The 19,801-nt window shown below is 42.0% G+C and overlaps 1 protein-coding gene across 2 annotated transcripts in view; it reads left to right on the top strand.

Annotated features, from left to right (window-relative positions):
• Positions 1-19,801, top strand: part of pole (polymerase (DNA directed), epsilon) — a 132,097-nt gene that overhangs the window by 36,457 nt on the left and 75,839 nt on the right. For both annotated transcript variants that reach the window (XM_048556270.2, XM_048556271.2), the window contains exons 18-24: positions 2,721-2,823; positions 8,338-8,484; positions 11,154-11,299; positions 11,677-11,825; positions 14,020-14,112; positions 16,753-16,897; positions 17,522-17,679. In XM_048556270.2, coding sequence (XP_048412227.2) covers positions 2,721-2,823; positions 8,338-8,484; positions 11,154-11,299; positions 11,677-11,825; positions 14,020-14,112; positions 16,753-16,897; positions 17,522-17,679 — 941 coding nt within the window. The remainder of the gene's footprint in view (positions 1-2,720; positions 2,824-8,337; positions 8,485-11,153; positions 11,300-11,676; positions 11,826-14,019; positions 14,113-16,752; positions 16,898-17,521; positions 17,680-19,801) is intronic.

The following is a 19,801-nucleotide window of genomic DNA, read 5'->3' as shown; positions in this document are numbered from 1 at the left end:
AAGTTCCGGTGGGCCCTCCCAGGGCCCCAGCGGTGCATGGCTGGGTGTCGGAGGGAGCCTCAGGGCGCCTCCCGTCACCTGGAAGCGGGGTGCTGCTCTCCTTTTTCTCTTGAGATCTTTAGCTTCTGCTTTGGGCGGGGCTCCTCCGAATCCCCCTTGTCAGAGGAGCTCTTATAGCCCCCCACCCCCGCAGCTGCCTCTTCCCGCCTGATGGTTGCGGCACGCCTTCCTCCTTGCTTTCCGGACCGTCGTCCACTCCCTTGGGTCACCTGTCGCCTCCTCCATTGACTCCAGGTTGTTGGGGGGGAGCGGAGCCTGCAGGGGCACTTTGCTGGCCTCGGGTCCATCCTGCACAACCTGGCCCTCCTGCACATTAGCGGGGTCCTAGCAGAGCCCGGGTGCCTTCCTCTCCTCCGGGGGGGCTTGCCCCGCATTGCCCCTACTGGCGACCTGGGCGTAGGTGGTCCCCCGCTGCGGCCATGCCCTATAGAGGTGGCCCGCTTCCCCGAAAAGGTTGCAGTTTTTTTCTTTTGGGCAATCCTTTGCAAGGTGTCCCTCCTCCCTGCACTTCCTGCAAATAGTGGCTTTGCAGTCAGCCACCATATGACCTGACCTACCACAGGCATGGCAGACTTTAGGTTGCCCTGCGTAGGTCAGGTAGCCCTTGCTCCCGCCGATCGCAAAGCTGGACGGTGGGTGTACGATGTTCCCATCCGAGCCCATCCTCAGTGTCACCCTGACCTGTCTCTTACTGGTCCAGATCCCGAAGGGGTCCATGATGTTGGTTCGGTCCCCTTCCACCCTCACGTACCTTCCGAGGAAGGTCAGGACATCAACTGCTGGCACATGCGGGTTGTACATGTGTACAGTCACCATACGGCTCCTCTGCACCGGCATCGTGAACAGCGGGACAGCGGTCAGTACAGAGAGGGTGCCCTCACCTCCTTTCTCCTTCAAAACCTCCAGGAAGCGCTCGCAAAGCTTGGCACTCCTGAAGGTTACATCGTAAAAACCTCCTCCAGGGAAATCCTGCAGGCAGTAAATGTCCACAGCAGTGAACCCACAACAGTCCAACACGACCCTCTTCACAAAGAAGGTGCTGTCCACAGGTGCACCTTCATCCACCTTCTTCACAGAAACGCGGATAGTGTTCCGGACCCCCGACCCGGGGCACGAGCACTCACCGCAGCCATCGTTGCAGGTTGGCTGCTTCCCTGAACCAGTGTTAGGCTTATGCCAGCATTAAGATCCACCGGTTGCAAGGGTGCACAGCCAACCCGATGTCTTCCTTCCACCTCCAACACAGTCGCACTCTCCTCTTCTCGGTCCACAAAAGAGTGGGTCTTTATTTTGTTCCAGATGTAAGCTGGTTCACTGAGCTGGAAGGTTTGTTCCCAGACGTTTATCACCATTTTAGGTAACATCATCAGTGAGCCTCCAGTGTAGCGCTGGTGTTACGCCCTGCTTTCTATTTATCTGTTTAGGTTTCCTTTGGGTTGGTGATGTCATTTCTTGTTCTTTTTCTCAGAGGGTGGTAGATGGACTCCAAATGCATGTTTGTTGATGGACTTCCGGTTGGAATGCCATGCTTCTATGAATCCTCGTGCGTGTCTCTGTTTGGCTTGTCCTAGGATGGATGTGTTGTCCCAATCGAAGTGGTGTCCTTCTTCATCTGTATGTAGCACCAGCACTTCACCAGAGGCTCACTGATGTTACCTAGAATGGTGACACAACTTCTGAAAACGAACCTTCCAGCTCAGCGAGCAAACTTACATCCAGAACCTCAACCTGAGCTACAAATCTTCTCAAAACTCGCTAATACCTCCTATTTTCACATTTTAAATCATTTATGTAAGTGGTAAGAAAACAGTGGACCTAGCACCAATTCTTGCGGCACACCAATCGTCATGGGTTTCCAGTCTGAAAAGCAACCCTCCACCACCACCACCCTCCTATCTTCTAAGTTCAAGCCAGTTCTGCATCTAAATAGCTAGTCCTGCCTCTCTTCCGTGTGTTAGTTCTACCTCTATTCCATGTGATCTAATCTTGCTAACCAGTTTGCCATGGGGAATGTTGGCAACACCATACTTGAAGTCCATTTGGAGCACGTCCACCACTCTGCCCTCATTGTTCTTTTCCATTACTTCTTCAAAAAACTCAATCAAGTTAGTTAGACATGATTTCCCACGCACAAAGCCATTTGGAATATCAGTGATCAGTCCTTGCATTTCCAAATACATGTAAATCCTGTCCCTTCGGATTCCCTCCAACAATTTATCCACCACTGATGTCCAGCTCATTGGTCTACAGTCCCCTGGCTTTTCCTTCTGCCTTTCTTAAATAGTGACACCACATTAGCCAACCTCCAGTGTCCTGGCACCTCACCTATGGCTATTGATGTTACAAATATCTCAGCAAGATGCCCAGCAGTCACTTCTCAAGCTTCCCACAGAGTTCTAGGGTACACCTGATCAGGTCCAGTGGATTTTTCCACCTTTTATGCATTTTAAGACATCCAGCAACATCTCCACTGTAATATGAACATTTTTCGAGATGTCGCTATTTATTTCCTCACATTTTCTATCTTCCATATCCTTCTCCACAGTAAATACTGATGCAAAGTGCTCATTTAGTATTGAATAGCTAATTGTGTAAAATCTCTGAATTAAATTTCTATTTGCATATATTGATTCACAATTTGGTATCCTTTTTTCATGCAGCCTTCTGCCATTGTGGATGAAGCCACCTGTGCGGCATGTGACTTCAACAAACCAGGTGCATACTGTCAACGCAAGATGACCTGGATGTGGCGAGGAGAGTTTAGTGAGTACAAATAATTATATGGATTGTGTTTAGCTTATAGACCATCTCTCCCATACTCTGAGTTATGTATAGTACTTGGGGTTAAATGGATCAAAGGAAATGAGGGTGAAATAGGAATAGGCAATGTTCAGGGAGAATGGTTGAAACAGGTTTGAAGGGGTGAAAGGTCCACTCCTGTCCTTATTTTCTACATTTCACTAACCTATAATAACTTAATTTTTGCCCTTGTGTTTTGTTATATAGAACTTTCTGTTTTGCTGATTAAAGGTCTTGGCGATGCAGAAACTAAAATGGGAACAGTTTGTCTATATCCTGAAGGGCGTTGAGCACTTTGTCCAAAAAGAAGATGCACAAGAGAGAATTTCATTTTACGCCAATAGCATTGCTTCTTGGCATTTAATTAGAAAGCTTTAATTACTTAATGGGAACATCATAAAAGGAAATTTACCTTTTTAACCATTTGTGTATATTGATTTTCTTCCTAAATACTTCAGTGAATTTAGTCTACTTTTAAACGGGCAAATCATGAATACTTACAAACATCTAGATATTGGACCAGTTTTTGTTGCCAGGATGACCAGCTTTCGTGGAAGGAATTAAGGGACAGTTTGCCATGGAGATAGCTGGCAAGTCCTTATATGTGGAGTATGGATGTTAACAGGATGGTGGGAGAGGAGGAGAGGAGAAGTGCTGCTTCATGTTTCTGAAACTACTGCCACAGAAATGGTAATCCTGCCCTGAAACTGATGCCTCTAACTTCAACTTCATTCACTGTACAGTGTTAATAACAGACTGAAGAAATCTGGGAAAAAACATGCCCCAGAAAAACCTGAACCAGGACATGGATCAAAAAGCAAAATTATGTGACAGTCCCAGAAAATCCAGGACAGTTGGCCATCATGCTTAGAAAGTGTTTATCCCATCATTTCTCGTAGTTTGTCCCATAATATGTGTTACTGGTGCTGGTCAGGTAACAGTTTTTTTTTCCTTTCTTGGGCATGTGGATACCACTGACAAGACCAAAGTTTGTTGCCTACCTGTTTTAACCCTTGAACTTAGTGACTTACAGAGGCTTTTCAAAGGGCAGATACGGTTAGTTCTCCTATAATGCAATAGTTGCATTCTTGTGTGACCGCACGCCTTAGAAGATCGCGTTATAGGGAAATTGCTATACATGTACAGCAGAAAGCTTGTGTTATCCAAATAGCATCCACTATTCATCAATCGCGGGAGAGCCCATTCACGTTAATGAAACATGCATTATAGCAGAAGTACCTGTATGAGCCAACCACATTGATATTGGTACCAGATGGATCTTTTGACTGGTGCTGTAGCCAATACAGTGTCACTAGTTAACTTTTTTTAGTGTTACTGAAGGTGGGATTCAGCATAATAATTTTTTTAATATATCCTTTCCTTTAGTATGTTTTGTGGGACCATATCAGCATTTGTCTCTGCCAGAAATTTTAACTTGGCTCTGCCAACTTCTGCCAGCAAATCAAGAATTTTGTTGTACTTGAGGGAGTAAACAAAAGCTATGATTTTCCCCATTCTCTTACACTCATTCACACTCCATACCAACCTGACTTGCATGCACTTTTCTACAATAATACATACTTCCACTGCTTTTCACAAAAGCTATTGACCAAAGTTACTGGAAGCGTTGAAAAGGTGCAGAGGAGATTTATCAGGATGTTGCCTGGAATGGAAGGAAGATCGTGCGAGGAAAGGTTGAGAGCGCTAGGGCTTTTCTCTTTAGAACGATGAAGGATGAGAGGTGACCTGATGGAGGTGTACAAAATGATCAGAGGTATAAATAAAGCGGATAGCCAGAGACTTTTTCCTAGGGTGGAGGTAGCTGTTACGAGGGAGCGTAGTTTTAAAGTGAGTGGAGGTAGATCTATGGGAGACATCAGAGGTGGGCTCTTTACTCAGAGAATGGTAAGGGTGTGGAATGCATTGCCGGAGAGGGTAGTGGAGTCGGCCTCGTTAGGGGGCATTTAAGTGGCTATTAGATAGGCACATGGATCATAGTATAAAGTAGGGGTAGAGGTTAGATAGACCTTAGGTTTAGGATAAAAATCTGGTACAACGTGGTAGGCTGAAGTGCTGTACTGTTCTATGTTCTATGTAATTTAACATCAAGAAATTTGTCCAGAGAGAATTTTAAAACTTATTGCTGTTTATGTTAGAAAGAAACGACAAAATCTAATCATTGTTATTTTGAGCCTTCTAAATGAAAGGTAATTAATAATCTAAATGAAGCTTGATTTTTATTTTGCAGCAAATAAATTAACACTCAGCATTTCTACAGTCAAAGGATCTTTCTCGCACTTTCTGTTGAAATACATTTTGTTCCCCATTGGGCTGAAGAGAACAAAATTAAAAGAGACTTTTGCAACAGAAATGAAAGTCGTCAAAGTTTTAAGTGTGGTGTTGGAAAAATTTTCAGGCAGGCTTAAAATCTGAAATGCTGGATCAGTAATTGGAAGACATTGAGCTCAGCTTAAATAAGGCATTTTGTTTTGTACCATAATGTGAAGACGACTTGTACAAATATAACTGGACACCAACATTCCATGACCAAATAAATTGATGCCTTATGTTCAATTCCTGTGCAACTTAATGATTTGTATAAAGCTTTAACAGAAAAGTATTGACAAGGTTTACCAGCAAGGATGCACTTGGGAGGCGGGTGCTCTTTATTGGGTCGGTGACTTGATGGGCCAAACGGCCGGTATCTGCACTGTCGGGACTCTACGATTCTATTAAAGTAAGGTACAGCATACTTTGGAGTTGAGATGACTTACCCCTCTGAGCTTGGGAAAGTACTTAAAATGTTTTTCAAAGGTCCCATTTTGGTGGAATGCATTTTGATTAAAAATGGTTTGCTCTTTGATCAAAGTCTACTTAAAATGATGTTCTACAAAAGTAAATCTCCTCAATGATATGCCTGGCTGTTGTTGGATTTCAGATCCTTCAAATGCTGTTCAAATTCTATGATTTGGTATCTTTATAAAGAAACAATTTAAATCATGACAGTGTAATAAGAAATATTTGCAGTGCTCCTTGAATGGGATAAGATCATATTTTCGTCTGGACATTATATAAGCTTAAACTTTGATTGTATTTGAATTTTTTTTGTATGCTCCAGACCTGTCATCAGTTTGCCAACATGAAATTTTAACCCTCACTGCCATCTGTACCTTGAACTGAACTCTTACATCTTTGACTGTATTGGTGCTGTCTCGTGCTCCCATGAGGAGCTCGAACAGTTCATCGCATTATTAACACCTTCCACCCCAACCTTCAGTTCACCTGGTCCATCTCTGATACCTCTCTCTCCTTCCTGGACACCTCTGTCTCCATCTCCGGTAACCACCTGGAAACTGATATCTATTTCAAGCCCTCCAACTCCCACAGCTATCAAGACTACACCACCTCTCACCCGCCTTCCTGCAAGGATGCAATCACCTATTCCCAATTCCTCCACCTCCGCCACATATTCTCCCAAGATGAGGCGTTCCATTCCCAGATATCCCAGATGTCCTCGCTTTTCAAGGACTGCAATTTCCCCACCACAGTGGTCGAAAATGCCCTTGACAGCATCTCTTGCGTTTCCCGCACCTCAGCCCTCCCACCCCTCCACCGCAGTTAAAAAAAACAAAGACAGAATTCCCTTTGTCTTCACATGTCAAACCATTAACCTCCAAATTCAACGCATCATTCTCCGCCACTTCCACCACCTACAATCTGACCCCACTACGAATGATATATTTCCCTCCCCACCCTTGTCTGCCTTCCAGAGGGACCACTCTGTCCACAACTCCCTTGTCTGCAACAAGCTCCCCAGTAGCCCCAATTGCAGGAGGTGCTACACCTGCCCCTATACCCCCCCCCCCGCCTCACCTCCATCCCAGACCCCAAGAAAACTGTCCACATTAAACAGATGTTCACCTGCACCTCCGCTAACGTGGTCTATTGTACCCACTGTTCCTGATGTGGCCTCCTCTATGTTGGGGAGACCATGCGGAGGCTTGGAGACTGCTTTAAGGAGAACCCACGCTTGGTTCATGACAAACGACAGCACCTCCCAGTCGCGAACCACTTCAACTTCCCCTCCCACTCCCGGGACATGTCCATCCTAGGCCGCCTCCAATGTCACAATAATGCCACCTGAAAACTGGAGGAACGGCATCTCATATCCTGCCTTGGAACCCTACAACCCAATAGTCTCAATGTGCACTTTGCAAGCTTCAAAATCTCCCTACCCTTGACCTCATCCCAAGACCAGGCTCCCTCTCATTCCTGCCTCCTTGACCTGTCAGTCTTCTCTCCCAGCTCACTGACCAACCCCAATCCCTACTACGACTCTACCCCCACCTCTACCAGCTTCATCCCCGTCTCCTTGATTTGTCTGTCTTCTCTCCGCCTACCTGCTCCACTATCCACCTTCCCTCACCGCCTCTCCCTCCCTATTTATTTCAGGGCCTCTTCCCCTCCCCCATTTCTGAAGAAGGGTCCAGACCCAGAACGTCAGCTTTTGTGCTTCTCTGATGCGGCCTGGCCTGTTGTGTTCATCCAGCTCCACACCTTGTTATGTCAGACTCCAGCATTGGCAGTTCCTACAATCTCACTTGAACTGAAGGAACCTGCTTTGACTAATATATAACTTATCCCTTTGTTGTCAGAATTTTAGTTTTGGCTTGTCTCTACCTCTGATGTGCAGGTCATTCCTAATGCTGTGCTTCCATGTGATGCCAGTCCTTGTTTAGCTCCTCTGGCTCCTTTATGTCCTGTATTATTCTTCTCCTTTTCCTTCAAATCCCTGTATGAATTTGTCTAGTTTTCCTTCATCAGACCCCTTTCAGGCTATTTGTTCCTTTATGCATCCAGATATACTTTTGCCGCATGACCTGTTCTTTCTTGCCTGTTCAGTCCTACTGTTGGCAGCAACTCCTTCAAGCTGCTGTATTCCTCCCTCCTGTAACATTTTTCCTTCTTCTTTCTCAGCCTTCCACTTTTATCAGTTTCGTCTTTTGTTTATACCTCCAAAAATAGGAAAAACAGAAAAGATGCAACTTCTGGATTTCAAATTGCAGTCCATTTAGTGAAAGAGCTGTGGAAGTAGTGACAAAGGGTTGTTTTGTAAAGCATGTGAAACTTAATAGAGATTACAGAGCAACTTTCACCACTGTTTGAAAAATGAGATTTTATTTTCCCTGTTTGTTTTATCGGTTACACCGTTAATTCAGACTTACTGAAACTACAGTATAATGTTATCATTTTTGATCTTGTAAAAAAATTTAAATTCTCCCTAACAATTTTCCAAGAACACAAATATCAGCATGATCAGATGAACTAGCTCCACCATTCAGTACTATCATGGCTGATCTTGAGCTACTGCTCCATTATACTGTCAGCATTCCAACTCCTCCCCCAACCTTGTGTGTACATGCATGCACACCTCCGTTTCTTAAATTGGCATACTAATTTTGCAATTTATCTTTGTAGTGCCAGCTTCTCGCAGTGAGTACCATCGTATTCAACAACAGCTTGAGTCTGAAAAATTTCCTCCTACCTTCCCAAATGGACAACCACAAGCTTTCCATGAATTATCCCGTGAAGAACAAGCCAAGTATGAAAAGAAGCGATTGGCAGGTAAAACTAACTCAATAATAACAGTATTTATGATTCAATCTCTTCAATTTTTTAAGTTTTAGTTTCTTGTATTCATGTACCTTGACTACAGGCTCCTTTGTTTCGGAGGTCTGAAGCCACCAGAATAGTAGAGGGGATTAAAATAAACCTTTTGAGGTAAATAAGCAGATAATATCAAAACGCTTCTTTATATATATAAAAATGAGAAAGGCCAAAGCCAACACCAGCCTCATTAGAGAATGAGAGTAGCGAAATAATAATGGGAAACCAACAGTGAGTTGAGTAAGTACTTTGCATCAGTTTTCATGGTAGAGGAGTTAATAGCATTCCATGATACTAAATAAACAGCAGAATGAGGAGAGGTTATAACTATAATAATTGTTGGTCATGAACATAATTGGGCTAAAAGCCAATAAGTCTCCTAGACCTGATGTTAAAGGAAGTAGCTGCAGAGATAATAGATGCACAGGTAGTAATTTTCTAAGAATCCTTAGATTCGGGAAAAGCCCCAGAGAATTGGAAAACTAATGCAACACCCTAATTCAAAAAGGGAAGGAAAGAAAAACCAGTAGCTTTAGATCACTTAGCTTACCATCTGTTATTGGGACAGTATTGGTGTTCATTTACAAAGGTTATAAAAGCAGACCATTTAGAAATACAGTATAATTCAATGGAATCATCATGGCTGCCTGAATGGAAAGCTGTGTGATGGTGCTGTGCCTTTTGAGAGGTGTGTTCTGTGCTGTTTCTCTTGCAGAGGGGTATTACCACAGTAGTATCAAAATGTCTCCTTCAGACAGGCAGTTGGGAAACAGCTTTTGCGTTCTCACTGGGTGTCTTTTTTTTAAATGAGACAAAAGAATTATGAATGGGTGTGGTCAGGGCTCACAGGGGCTTTTAGTTTTGCTTTCAGTTGATGAGAAGGTTTCTGCTGACTGCTGAGCACAAAGCTTGCGTTCTTGGCTCCAAGACTAAAGTCTTAGAGAGCATGGCTTCCTCTTAAAAATGTAAAAGGGGCAAATTGTTTCTTTGTTCTGGACTGAAGAGAGACAGCACATGAGACTCTCAACTGTTTTGCTGAACTGCATGTTTGCCAAAGGGTGTGTTTATAGGTTGGTACATACATTGGAACAGTTGATGATTGGTTAAAAAACACATTATCTTGTTAGGTATTGTAATAGATTAAAAGTTATGCCAACTCTGTTTTATTTTATATTTTAACTATGTGGTAAGAATAAAGTGTGCTTTTGATTAACGCCTAGTAGAGGACCGATCAACTTTACACTTACCTTGAAATAAATATAAAAGTTAGGGTATAGGCTATATTCTTAGAGTAGTTTTTAGGGTGGCCTGGTCTGGTCCATAACATTCCTGACAAATTTATTCAAATTCTTTGAGGAGGTGACAAGCAAGATAAATAATAGGGAACCAGTTGATGTAAAATATTTGGATTTCCAAAAAAGTGTTCGATAGCTGGTATATAAAGGCCTACTTACTAACTTGGTGCTGGGGTAGTCTATTAGCAGGAATAAACGATTTGCTATCACTGATTAGCAGAAGACTGAATTGGGACAAGGGATGCATTTTCAGCATGGCAACTTGAAATGAATGGAATGCTGCAGTACTTAGGCCATAATGTATTTAGAATCTATATTAATGACTTGGATGAAGGAATAAAGGAGGTAAATGTTACTTAATTTGAGCTAGTCTACAGGAAATGACAGCACAGAGGGATTTGGGTGTCCTTGTGCATTAATCACTAAAAAACATAGCATACAACCTCAGGTAACAGACAAGACAAATGGCTTGTTAAAAGTGAAGAGAGAATCAAAAAAGGAAGCCTTGCTTAAAGCATATAAGACACTATTTAGACCAAATCTAGAAAACTGAACAGTTTTGGCCCCCTTCTCTAAGGAAAAATATACTAGCATTGGAGGTGGTTGAGAGAAGCTTCACTAGGTTGATCGAAGATATGGAGGAATATTATTGAGAGGTTGAGTAGGTTTGGACAGTATGCATTGGAGTTTCGAAGAACGAGGTAACTTTTTTGAAAAGTAAGGTTCTTAAGGAATTTGACAGGGTTGATGCTGAGAGACAGTTTCTCTGTGTCGGAGAATTGAAAAGCAAAGGCTATAATCTCAGTTTAAGGCATTGCCTTGTTAGAATACAGTTAAGGGGAAATTTCTTCTCTTGGAGTATCGTGAATCTGTGGACTTTTTTAGAGCAGAGGGCAGGAGAGACTGGATCATTTAAGTATATTCACTGGTCAGGTAGGCAAGTTTGTAATCAGTAAGAGAATCAAGGGTTAATGGGAAAAAAAGGCAGAAAAGTGGAGTTGAGGATTATCAGATTAGCCATGATCCCAATGAATGGTGGAGCAGTCCTACTGGGCCAAATGGCCTACTTCTTTTCCTATACCCTATGGCCTCCTTCTAAGACTTAGCCTGTGCTGAATGAGAAGTGTCTACCAGTTAGGTAAATTGTAGCAGTCCAAAAACTACTCGGGCTGAAATCAGCCTGGTTAATACGTTGCTCAGTTGTAAAGTGTAGTCAGTGAATACTGCTAATGTTTGATAGAATTGGACTCAATTAAACATTTGTCCCTTCCTAAAAAAAATGTTCAGACCTAGCAAGTTCTACAGTAATGAACCTCTCTCCATTTGTTTCAGATTATTGCCGCAAGGCTTACAAGAAAATCCACATCACCAAAGTAGAGGAGCGAGTAACTACTATCTGCCAACGTGAAAATTCTTTCTATGTAGATACTGTACGAGCTTTCCGTGACCGACGGTATGAATTTAAGGGCTCTCACAAGGCAAGATCTTACACTTTCTTAACTTTCTTTCCTTTGTATTTGAAGTCTTGAAATTCAATACCATTCCTTTATGAGCTTGGTTAAAATGAATTTTAAATCTGAAAACTTTTAACTACATCTAAGTTCTGACTTTCTTTGATTCATGTTACCTACCTTTTTTAACTTTTGTCCTTTAGTCTTCATGTGCATATCAGTTTCCTGCCATTATCTTTAAATTTCAAAGCTTTAGGGAAAGACTTGAGCAGATAAATCAGATAATGAGAATATGTTGTATTGTTGAAAGTATCATGCTTCTTATTTGAGGCCCGTCTATTTTCAACTTTGTCTCAGTATGTGAAGTATTTTGCTAAGGCTTTCATTCAACTTTTATTTTCTAGGTTTGGAAGAAAAAACTGTCTGCTGCTATTGAATCTGGAGATGCTACAGAGATCAAGCGTTGCAAGAACATGGAAATTTTGTACGAGTCCCTGCAGTTGGCCCACAAGTGTATTCTGAACTCCTTCTATGGCTATGTCATGCGCAAAGGGTTTGTAACCAAATAAATATTGATGAAAATTTGTTTCTAGGTAAAACTTGTTTTACCAGCAATAATTAGGGCATCAGCATTTCAAGTTATATTTCCTAGTCATGGGATTTGGATCTGCTATTGGATTGCGAATTTTAATGTAGAGTTGATGTTAGATGGTTAGTAAAGCCTTAGTGCCTGTCCGTGGTATAGAAGGAAGGGAGAGTAATGCCAGTAATACATTGATTTGGCACATTGTATCCTGGATTAAAATATAGACCCATAACCATAAATTCAACTGTAAAGCCAATTGATTCTTGGTATTAAATGTTTTTGTTGGTTTGGCTCAAGATTTATATTTAGAATTAGAAAGGTTGTGAAGACGTTAAGAAATGATAAAGGAGAGATTTAAGAAAACGATTCTAAGCATCAGATCTCAGCTAGAGGATGGGTAGGGAAGTTGGGGCTATTCTGACTGGAGAAAATGTTGAGAGGATATTTGACAGAGGTACTGAAATTCATGAACAATCTGGACATAGTACTTAAGGAGAAACTTTCCTTCTCCAGAAGGATTGAGAATCAGAAACACCAATTTTAAGGTGAATGATCAAAAGAACTAAAGGTGACATGAGGTAAAGCTTCTCTTCACAGACAGTGATGGCTAAAATCTGGAATGCCCAACCTCAGTATGTGGTGGAGGCTTCTAAAATCAAGTCGTTCCTGAGAGAGTCAGATGATTATCTGAAAATAAAAGACATGAAAGACTATGGGAAAAGGTTAGGGCAGTGAGACTGGTTGAGTGCCTCTACTAAAAGCTGGCACATAGTACAAATTAGTCTCTTTCTTTTTTATGATGCTGCAAAATTGTGCCACTACTTGCTGTGCCAGATGTAAAATGTTACAATATGGAGAACGTTTTTGTTCTCATGTGTACTACTGAAAATATAATTTATTCTAAGCACTCAAATGGAATTATTTTCTATCAGTAAATCTAATTGGTGTTTCTTTTCCCCTTGGAAACTTAACAAACTAATTAAATCTATCTCTCCATTATCTTGTGTCTTCATGCATATCTGTTACATCAAGACTTTTGAAAGATGTTTCATCCCAGATCTTCAAGCCTGAGTATGAATTAGTGATTAACTAACTGACTGAAATGGAAGACCTATCTGTTAAATTCCTAAATGTACAATTCACCGAAATGAATTAATCATTCTGCTTTGATTTGGCCAGTCAGTACCAGTGAATGACAGCATCAAGCTGGACTATTGTTGTTATTTGCAACTAACACAACTCAGATGACTAAGTATTTTTAATTGGTGTCTCGAATATATGCTCCCAGCTGAAAATATCAGTCAGAATGACATTTAAAATAAACTAAATTAAATAAACTAAAACTAAAGCATTAAATACTGTTGAGTACAATGCTATGTGTTGCTTAAAGTTGCTGGTAAGCTGTTTAAATTCTTGGAAAATCTTTGTGAGGTGCCTGATGCTCAAACCAACTTGAATTATTAGATCAGGCTTTTTTAACCATTTCAGTGCCCGGATTCTCTTGAAATCCTTGTAAAATACAGTAAATGCAATTAATTTTGGTACCACCAACTCAATTTTGATTAGGTTGATTGACGAGCTTTTCTGCAGAATGTGCAAATCTTGAATTGTTCCTGTACTTAAATACATCTGATGCCTTGTTTTAATTCAGCCCTATATTCGAGAATTATTTCTGCCACTAAGCGCAGTGATATAAAAGTTTGTTGTGGTCTGTTTTACTTTTGACATGATGTGATTAGTTGAACAAGAAAATGATGAATGGAAACATTTTCAGTAACTCATCCTTTCTTAAAAACTGGGATAGAATAAATACTCCACAGAAATTTATATTCTGAGATCTTGACATTAGAAGGGTGACCGACAAAATATCTGCTCATCAGGTTGTTCTTTTGTTATATAGATTTGTACATTGTATCTAGCCCATGGGTTACATTTGCAAGTTTTGTCATATTTGTACATGATTGACTCTGCCTCCACCCTATGATGAATGTAGTAATATATTTTATAGTCACTATGGTCAGACTGTACCAGTTAAAAATGGTGATTTTAGCATCTGTAGAAGCCTTAAAACTGGATTATTTAACCTGAGGAGGATAGTTCACTGGTGCTGAACTTGTCCCTGAATCTAATCCAGGGAATTTTTCTAATTGCTGTCTGACAGGGCTCGTTGGTATTCCATGGAAATGGCTGGGATTGTCTGTCACACTGGAGCTAATATCATCACACAGGCCAGAGAACTGATTGAACAAATTGGGTAAGGGAGATGTGAAAAAATGGATTTCACGGTTGTTAATTAATGTTTAAATCTGTCTATTTAGGACCATCCTGATGCTGAAATTGGTGAGATGCAGATGGAAGGATTGATCAGTTCAGTTAATTAAAGTTAGTTTGTGAATCTTGTTAATTATAAGACTCAGGGTTTGATCTCCAATCTGGCTGAGGTAGGCTTGGGTCCGACCTCTTTGGCCTACCCATACGTTTTTTTAAAAATTCATGGCATTTTGTAGTAGTTTGGTGGGGAATTACCAAAGAAATGCCTTCGGACAGACAATTGAAGACAAGGTGCAAATAACCCAGTTGGATGTTGTAATAACCGAAATCTGCACACAGAAGGGCAGGACTGAGTACTAGAAATCTCTGGGGCAGGACTTTTTTTGGATGGTGATGTTTCCTTTCCGGTCATTCTAGGAATCAGCAGGGAATGTATTCCCATTAATAACAGTTGCCCTGCAATCATTTAATGTTTGGACATTATTTCTGTTGCTTAGTAGAGAGGATTCCCTGAAGTGGACAGTGTGGGTCTCCCTGATTGGCTGTTGCCTCTAGTCCCAGTAGCAGTGTTGTTCAGGACTGTGACTAAAGTCCAATACTAGATAAGTGCATGGAAATGGCTGGGATTTGGACCTGCAATAGAGTGGGTGGTGAGGTTTAGGAAAGTAGAGAGGAGCCAAAGGTTTTGATGGAAAGGCTTGTTGGGTGGATGGAGATTTGAACTTGATGTGGAAAGGAGGCTGTTGTTGAAGCTAATAAAATGTGAGGCTGGATGAACACAGCAGGCCAAGCAGCATCTCAGGAGCACAAAAGCTGACGTTTCGGGCCTAGACCCTTCATTTTCATGTTGTTGAAGCTTCCTGCTTGAGGCCTAAGAAGAATTACTTGCTGGCCTCCAGTCCCAAACACTTTCCACCATCCTCAAAGTTGAGGATGAGCAGAAAATGGCCTTTCAGCAGTCACTAATTGCCCAGTGCGGATCTCAACTGGGGCGAGGGAAAGTGTGCTGACCCAGGCCTTGCCATGCCATTTGAAATTGTAGTCAGGCTAGGGTAAGCATGAGCACAGTGGGAATTTCACTCAGGAAATTTTATGTGCCTGAGCTTGCAAACCTGCTTGCAAGACTAAAATTCTGCCCAAGTACAAGGTGATCTGAAAAATAAGGAGCAAAACAAAGGGGTAGGGTCTTTGGGGAACATTTGGCGACCTAAAAGGAGTTTTATGCAATGAGATCGATACATGGCTGAGATACCAAATTAATACTTTTACTTTTCGACTGTAAGTACAGCTAGGTGTTATAATGCCTTCTAGAGTCATAGTTGTTAATGGCGCAGAACGAGACCATTTGACAAAGTCCATGCAGGCTCCCAGATGTCATAAAAGTTTCACCTCGATCCTTAAAAGCATTCTAGAACACTGTCCCTAATGATGCCACCCGAAGGTTGCAGGAACAGCAACTCATATTCTGCTTGGGAACCCTGCAGCCCAATGGTATCAATGTGGATTTCACCAGCTTCAAAATCTCCCCTCCCCCCACTGCATTCCTAAACCAGCCCAGCTCCTCCCTGCCTGCCTAACCTGTTCTTCCTGTCACCTATCCCCTCCTCCCATCTCAAGTCGCACCTCCATTTCCTACTTACTAACCTCACCCCACCCCGTTGACCTGTCTGTCCTCCCCGGACTGATCTATCCCCTCCCTACCTCCCCACACATACTGTCCTCTCCAAGTATCTTCTCCTCTATTCATCTTCAGTCCGCCTCCCCCTCTCTCCCTATTTATTTCAGAATCCTCTCCCCATCCCCCTTTTCTGATGAAGGGTCTAAGCCCAAAACGTCAGCTTTTGTGCTCCTAAGATGCTGCTTTGTCTGCTTTGTTCATCCAGCCCCACACTTTGTTATTCTGCTATAGAAATACTGTGGGATGCAGGTTCTGCTGAGTGTCCTGTGCAGAGAGTTGGCATAGACATTTCTAGTTCATGGCCTCCTACAGTGCAGTAATCATGCGATAATGCTATCTAAGCTTTCTAGTTTTAATTGTTCCTAAAACAAAAGACTCTTATGACTGGCACCAAATTTCTTCAGGAATTGATAGAATTTTTATTTTAAAATTAATACAATTTCTTGAAATCAAGAGTCTACTTGCAGAAATACCTAGATAATTCAAGAGAAATGTGAATGATATCATGTCATGTGCTCTGGCTGAAGGAAAATCCTTGGCTCATTGTCTGCTGACGCTTTACCTTGAGTCAGTTTCTTGAATATTTTTGTCATTGGTGGTTTGCCGTTGCCCCCCACTTGAGGGCAGAGCAAGGGCACAGCTCCTGAATCCAACTGTGAAACAGCATCATGACTCTGAACCACCGAGCACTCAAATAGAGTAAGAATGGGGAATTAACCAAAGTGAATTTAAATCAGAATGCAGTGACACTTGGCAATGCCTGAGGGATTGAGTTTTGCTGACCTCGGTATGTTATCAAATATGAAAAGGTGTGGCTATTTTCTTAATACAAAGGAAAGATTTTTATTCTGTAGTAAAGTCTGGCACTCATGACATTTGAAAATAAGAAGCAACTGCTTTTCAGCATGAACAAAGAGCATTCAACAGATCTCTTTCTATTAACAGACGACCCTTAGAGCTGGACACTGATGGTATTTGGTGTGTCATTCCTAATTCTTTCCCAGAGAACTTTGTCATCCAGTCAATCAATCCGAAAAAACCCAAAGTTACAATCTCCTACCCTGGTGCAATGCTTAATATCCTAGTGAAGGTAAGGCTATCCGCAGCTTAGGAACGATCTTAAATGTAATGTGTAATGATGTGATTGGAGTATATGTTTTGCTGGAATTTTGGAGGAAGAGAATCTTGAATAGTACTGTAATTTCATACCAATCTCACTTATTTGTATGGGAGTGCTTGGCATTAACTTGACCACCTGAAAAGACCACGTTGGTGTAGTTAAATTAAGCGGTGTATACTTGCAATGTTTAACTCGACAACTAAAGATAAAACTGAGCAATGATTTTCTTGAGTACTACCTTCAATTGGTATTCTGCAATATGGCAAATAGAATGTTCACTATTTTACAGCTACCTTTTTAAGTATCTGTTCTTTTACACTGTGTTTGCCTGGATAGAAGGAGAGAGTTTAGTTGCCCAATCCAACCTCAAGTTAAAAGTTGAAATTTGTTCTGTTTTAATACTTAAGGGGCATTTTTCTAATTTGAGGTTCAGCCTTTGGTGAGTAAGAAATGCAAATGCCAAGTGGTACTGTCTAGCTGTACTATCTTGTATATAGCTTTTTTTTTTCTGTCTGTTCACTGTGTTGAATTTGTAACATTGCTGAATGGAAGATTTAGTTTGCTGCAGCTTAACTTTGCTTTTTGCTGCTACAGGAGCGATTCACGAATGAGCAGTACCAGGAGCTGGTGGACCCTGCATCATTGACTTACGTCACTCGTTTAGAAAACAGCATCTTTTTTGAGGTTGATGGTCCCTACCTGGCAATGATTCTGCCAGCTTCCAAAGAGGAAGGAAAGAAGCTGAAAAAAAGGTAACAGAAGTAGAATGCCAATTGTCCAAGGTTGCTATGTTCTGCAAAACTAGATGATGTCCCGAGGAGATCTCATTGATTCTGAGTTCTAAGGCTTGGGCATGGTGTTTCACAGCTGAGGTGGCATGCAATTATCCAGGTCTCCTCCTACTCCTTGTGGCAAAGTTTTTATTTCATAAATCATTTGATTTTGATTGGAAATGGATTCCTGTTACCTACTGAAGAGTCCGGGCTTCCAGGCCGTTGACAAGTGATCCACAAAAGATTCCCCGTGCTTTTGGATTTGATGTATAAAACTTCTTTGGCTGATATCCAAATTAGGAAGACAAGTGGGAAGAAAAAATAGTCACATCATTGGGGTTGCTTTGATCGGAATCCAAAAATATTAAAGAATCATGAATTTCATGTCTCCATGGCTTAAGAGGGCGGGATTAGGAACTTTTGAGGCCATGGGCCTGATGAGAAGAGGATGCTCGTTTTGTTTTCTTCTTCAACTGTTGGAGACCCTCCAATTAAATGATCACCAGTCTTCTGACTGTCCGAGAAAGCAGCCCTTTGGTTTAGGAAGATTGGCGATTCTACTTTTGCTACCCAATGGACTACAAGAGCTTTTCTTGAAACACCATAGTTGAGTTATAATGTAGCGTGTAGTTTATTATAGTATTTTTCTTTGTCATTCATTTGTGGGATGTGGGCGTCACTAGCTGGCCACCGTTTCGTACCCATCCCAAGTTGCCCTTGAGACGATGGTGGTGAGCTGTGTTCTTGAACCAATGCAGTCCTCCTGCTATGAGTTGACCCACAATGTTGTTAGGGAGGAAATTCCAGGATTTTGACCCAATGACAGTGAAGGAATGGCAATATATTTCCAAGTCAGAACAGTGAGTGACTTGAAGTGGCACTTGAATGTGGTGGTGTTCCCATACGTCTGATGCCCTTGTCCTTCGAGATGGAAGTGGTTGTGGGTTTGGAAGGTGTTGTCTGAGGACCTTTGGTGAATTTCTGCACTGCATCTTGTAGATAGTACACACTGCTGCTACTAAGCATCGGTGCTGGAAGGAGTGAATGCTTGTGTATGTAATACCAATTAAGCGGGCTGCTTTGTTTTGGATGGCGTCAAGCTGCATTTGTTGTTGGGGCTGCACACATCCGGGCAAGTGTGGAGTATTCCACTTCACACCTGACTTGTGCTTTATAGATGATGGACAGGTTTGTTACTCGCCGCAGTATTACTAGCTTCCAGCCTGCTTTTGTAGCCACTGTGTTAATGTGGTGAGTCCAGTTGAGTTTCCAGTCTATGATAACCCCCAGGATGTTGATAGTGGGGGTTCAGTTGTGGTAACACCGTTGAATGTCAAGGGATGGTAGTTAGATTGTCTCTTATTGGTGATGGTCATAGCCTGGCATTTGTGAAGTACAAATGTCACTTGCCACTTGTCAACCCAAGCCTGGATATTGTCCAGATCTTGTTGCATGCGAACATGGACTGTATCTGAGGAGTCACAAATGGTGCTGAACTCATTGGTGAATATCCTACTTCTGACCTTATGATAGAGGAAAGGCCATTGATGAAGCTGCTGAAGATGGTTGAGTCTAGGATGCTACCCTGAGGAACTCCTGCAGAGATATCCTGCAGTTGAGATGATTGACCTCCAACAACCATGACCATCTTCCTATGTGTCAGGTATGACTCCAACCATCGGAGAGTTTGCATTGATTCCAGTTTTGCTAGAGCTCCTTGATACCATACTCAGTCGAATGAAGCCTTGATATCAAGGGCTGTCACTCTTATCTCACCTCACGTCTGGAATTCAGCTCTTTTTTCGTCCATGTTTGAACCAAGGCTGTAATGAGATCAGGAGCTGAATGGCCCTGGCGGAACCCAAACTGGGCATCACTGAGCAGGTGTTGCATGATAGCACTGTTGATGACACCTTCCATCACTTTACTGATGATCAGCAGTAGACAGATGGGGCGGTAATTGGCCGGGTTGGATTTGTCCTGCTTTTTCTATACAGGACATACTTGGAATTTTCCACATTATCGAGTAGATATCAGTATTGTAACTGTACTGGAACAACTTGGCTAGGGAAACGGCAAGTTCTGGAGCAGAAGTCTTCAG

Source organism: Stegostoma tigrinum, chromosome 26 (genome assembly GCF_030684315.1).
Source record: "Stegostoma tigrinum isolate sSteTig4 chromosome 26, sSteTig4.hap1, whole genome shotgun sequence".
NCBI lineage: Eukaryota > Metazoa > Chordata > Chondrichthyes > Orectolobiformes > Stegostomatidae > Stegostoma > Stegostoma tigrinum.
This window is presented reverse-complemented; position numbering and strand designations above follow the sequence as displayed.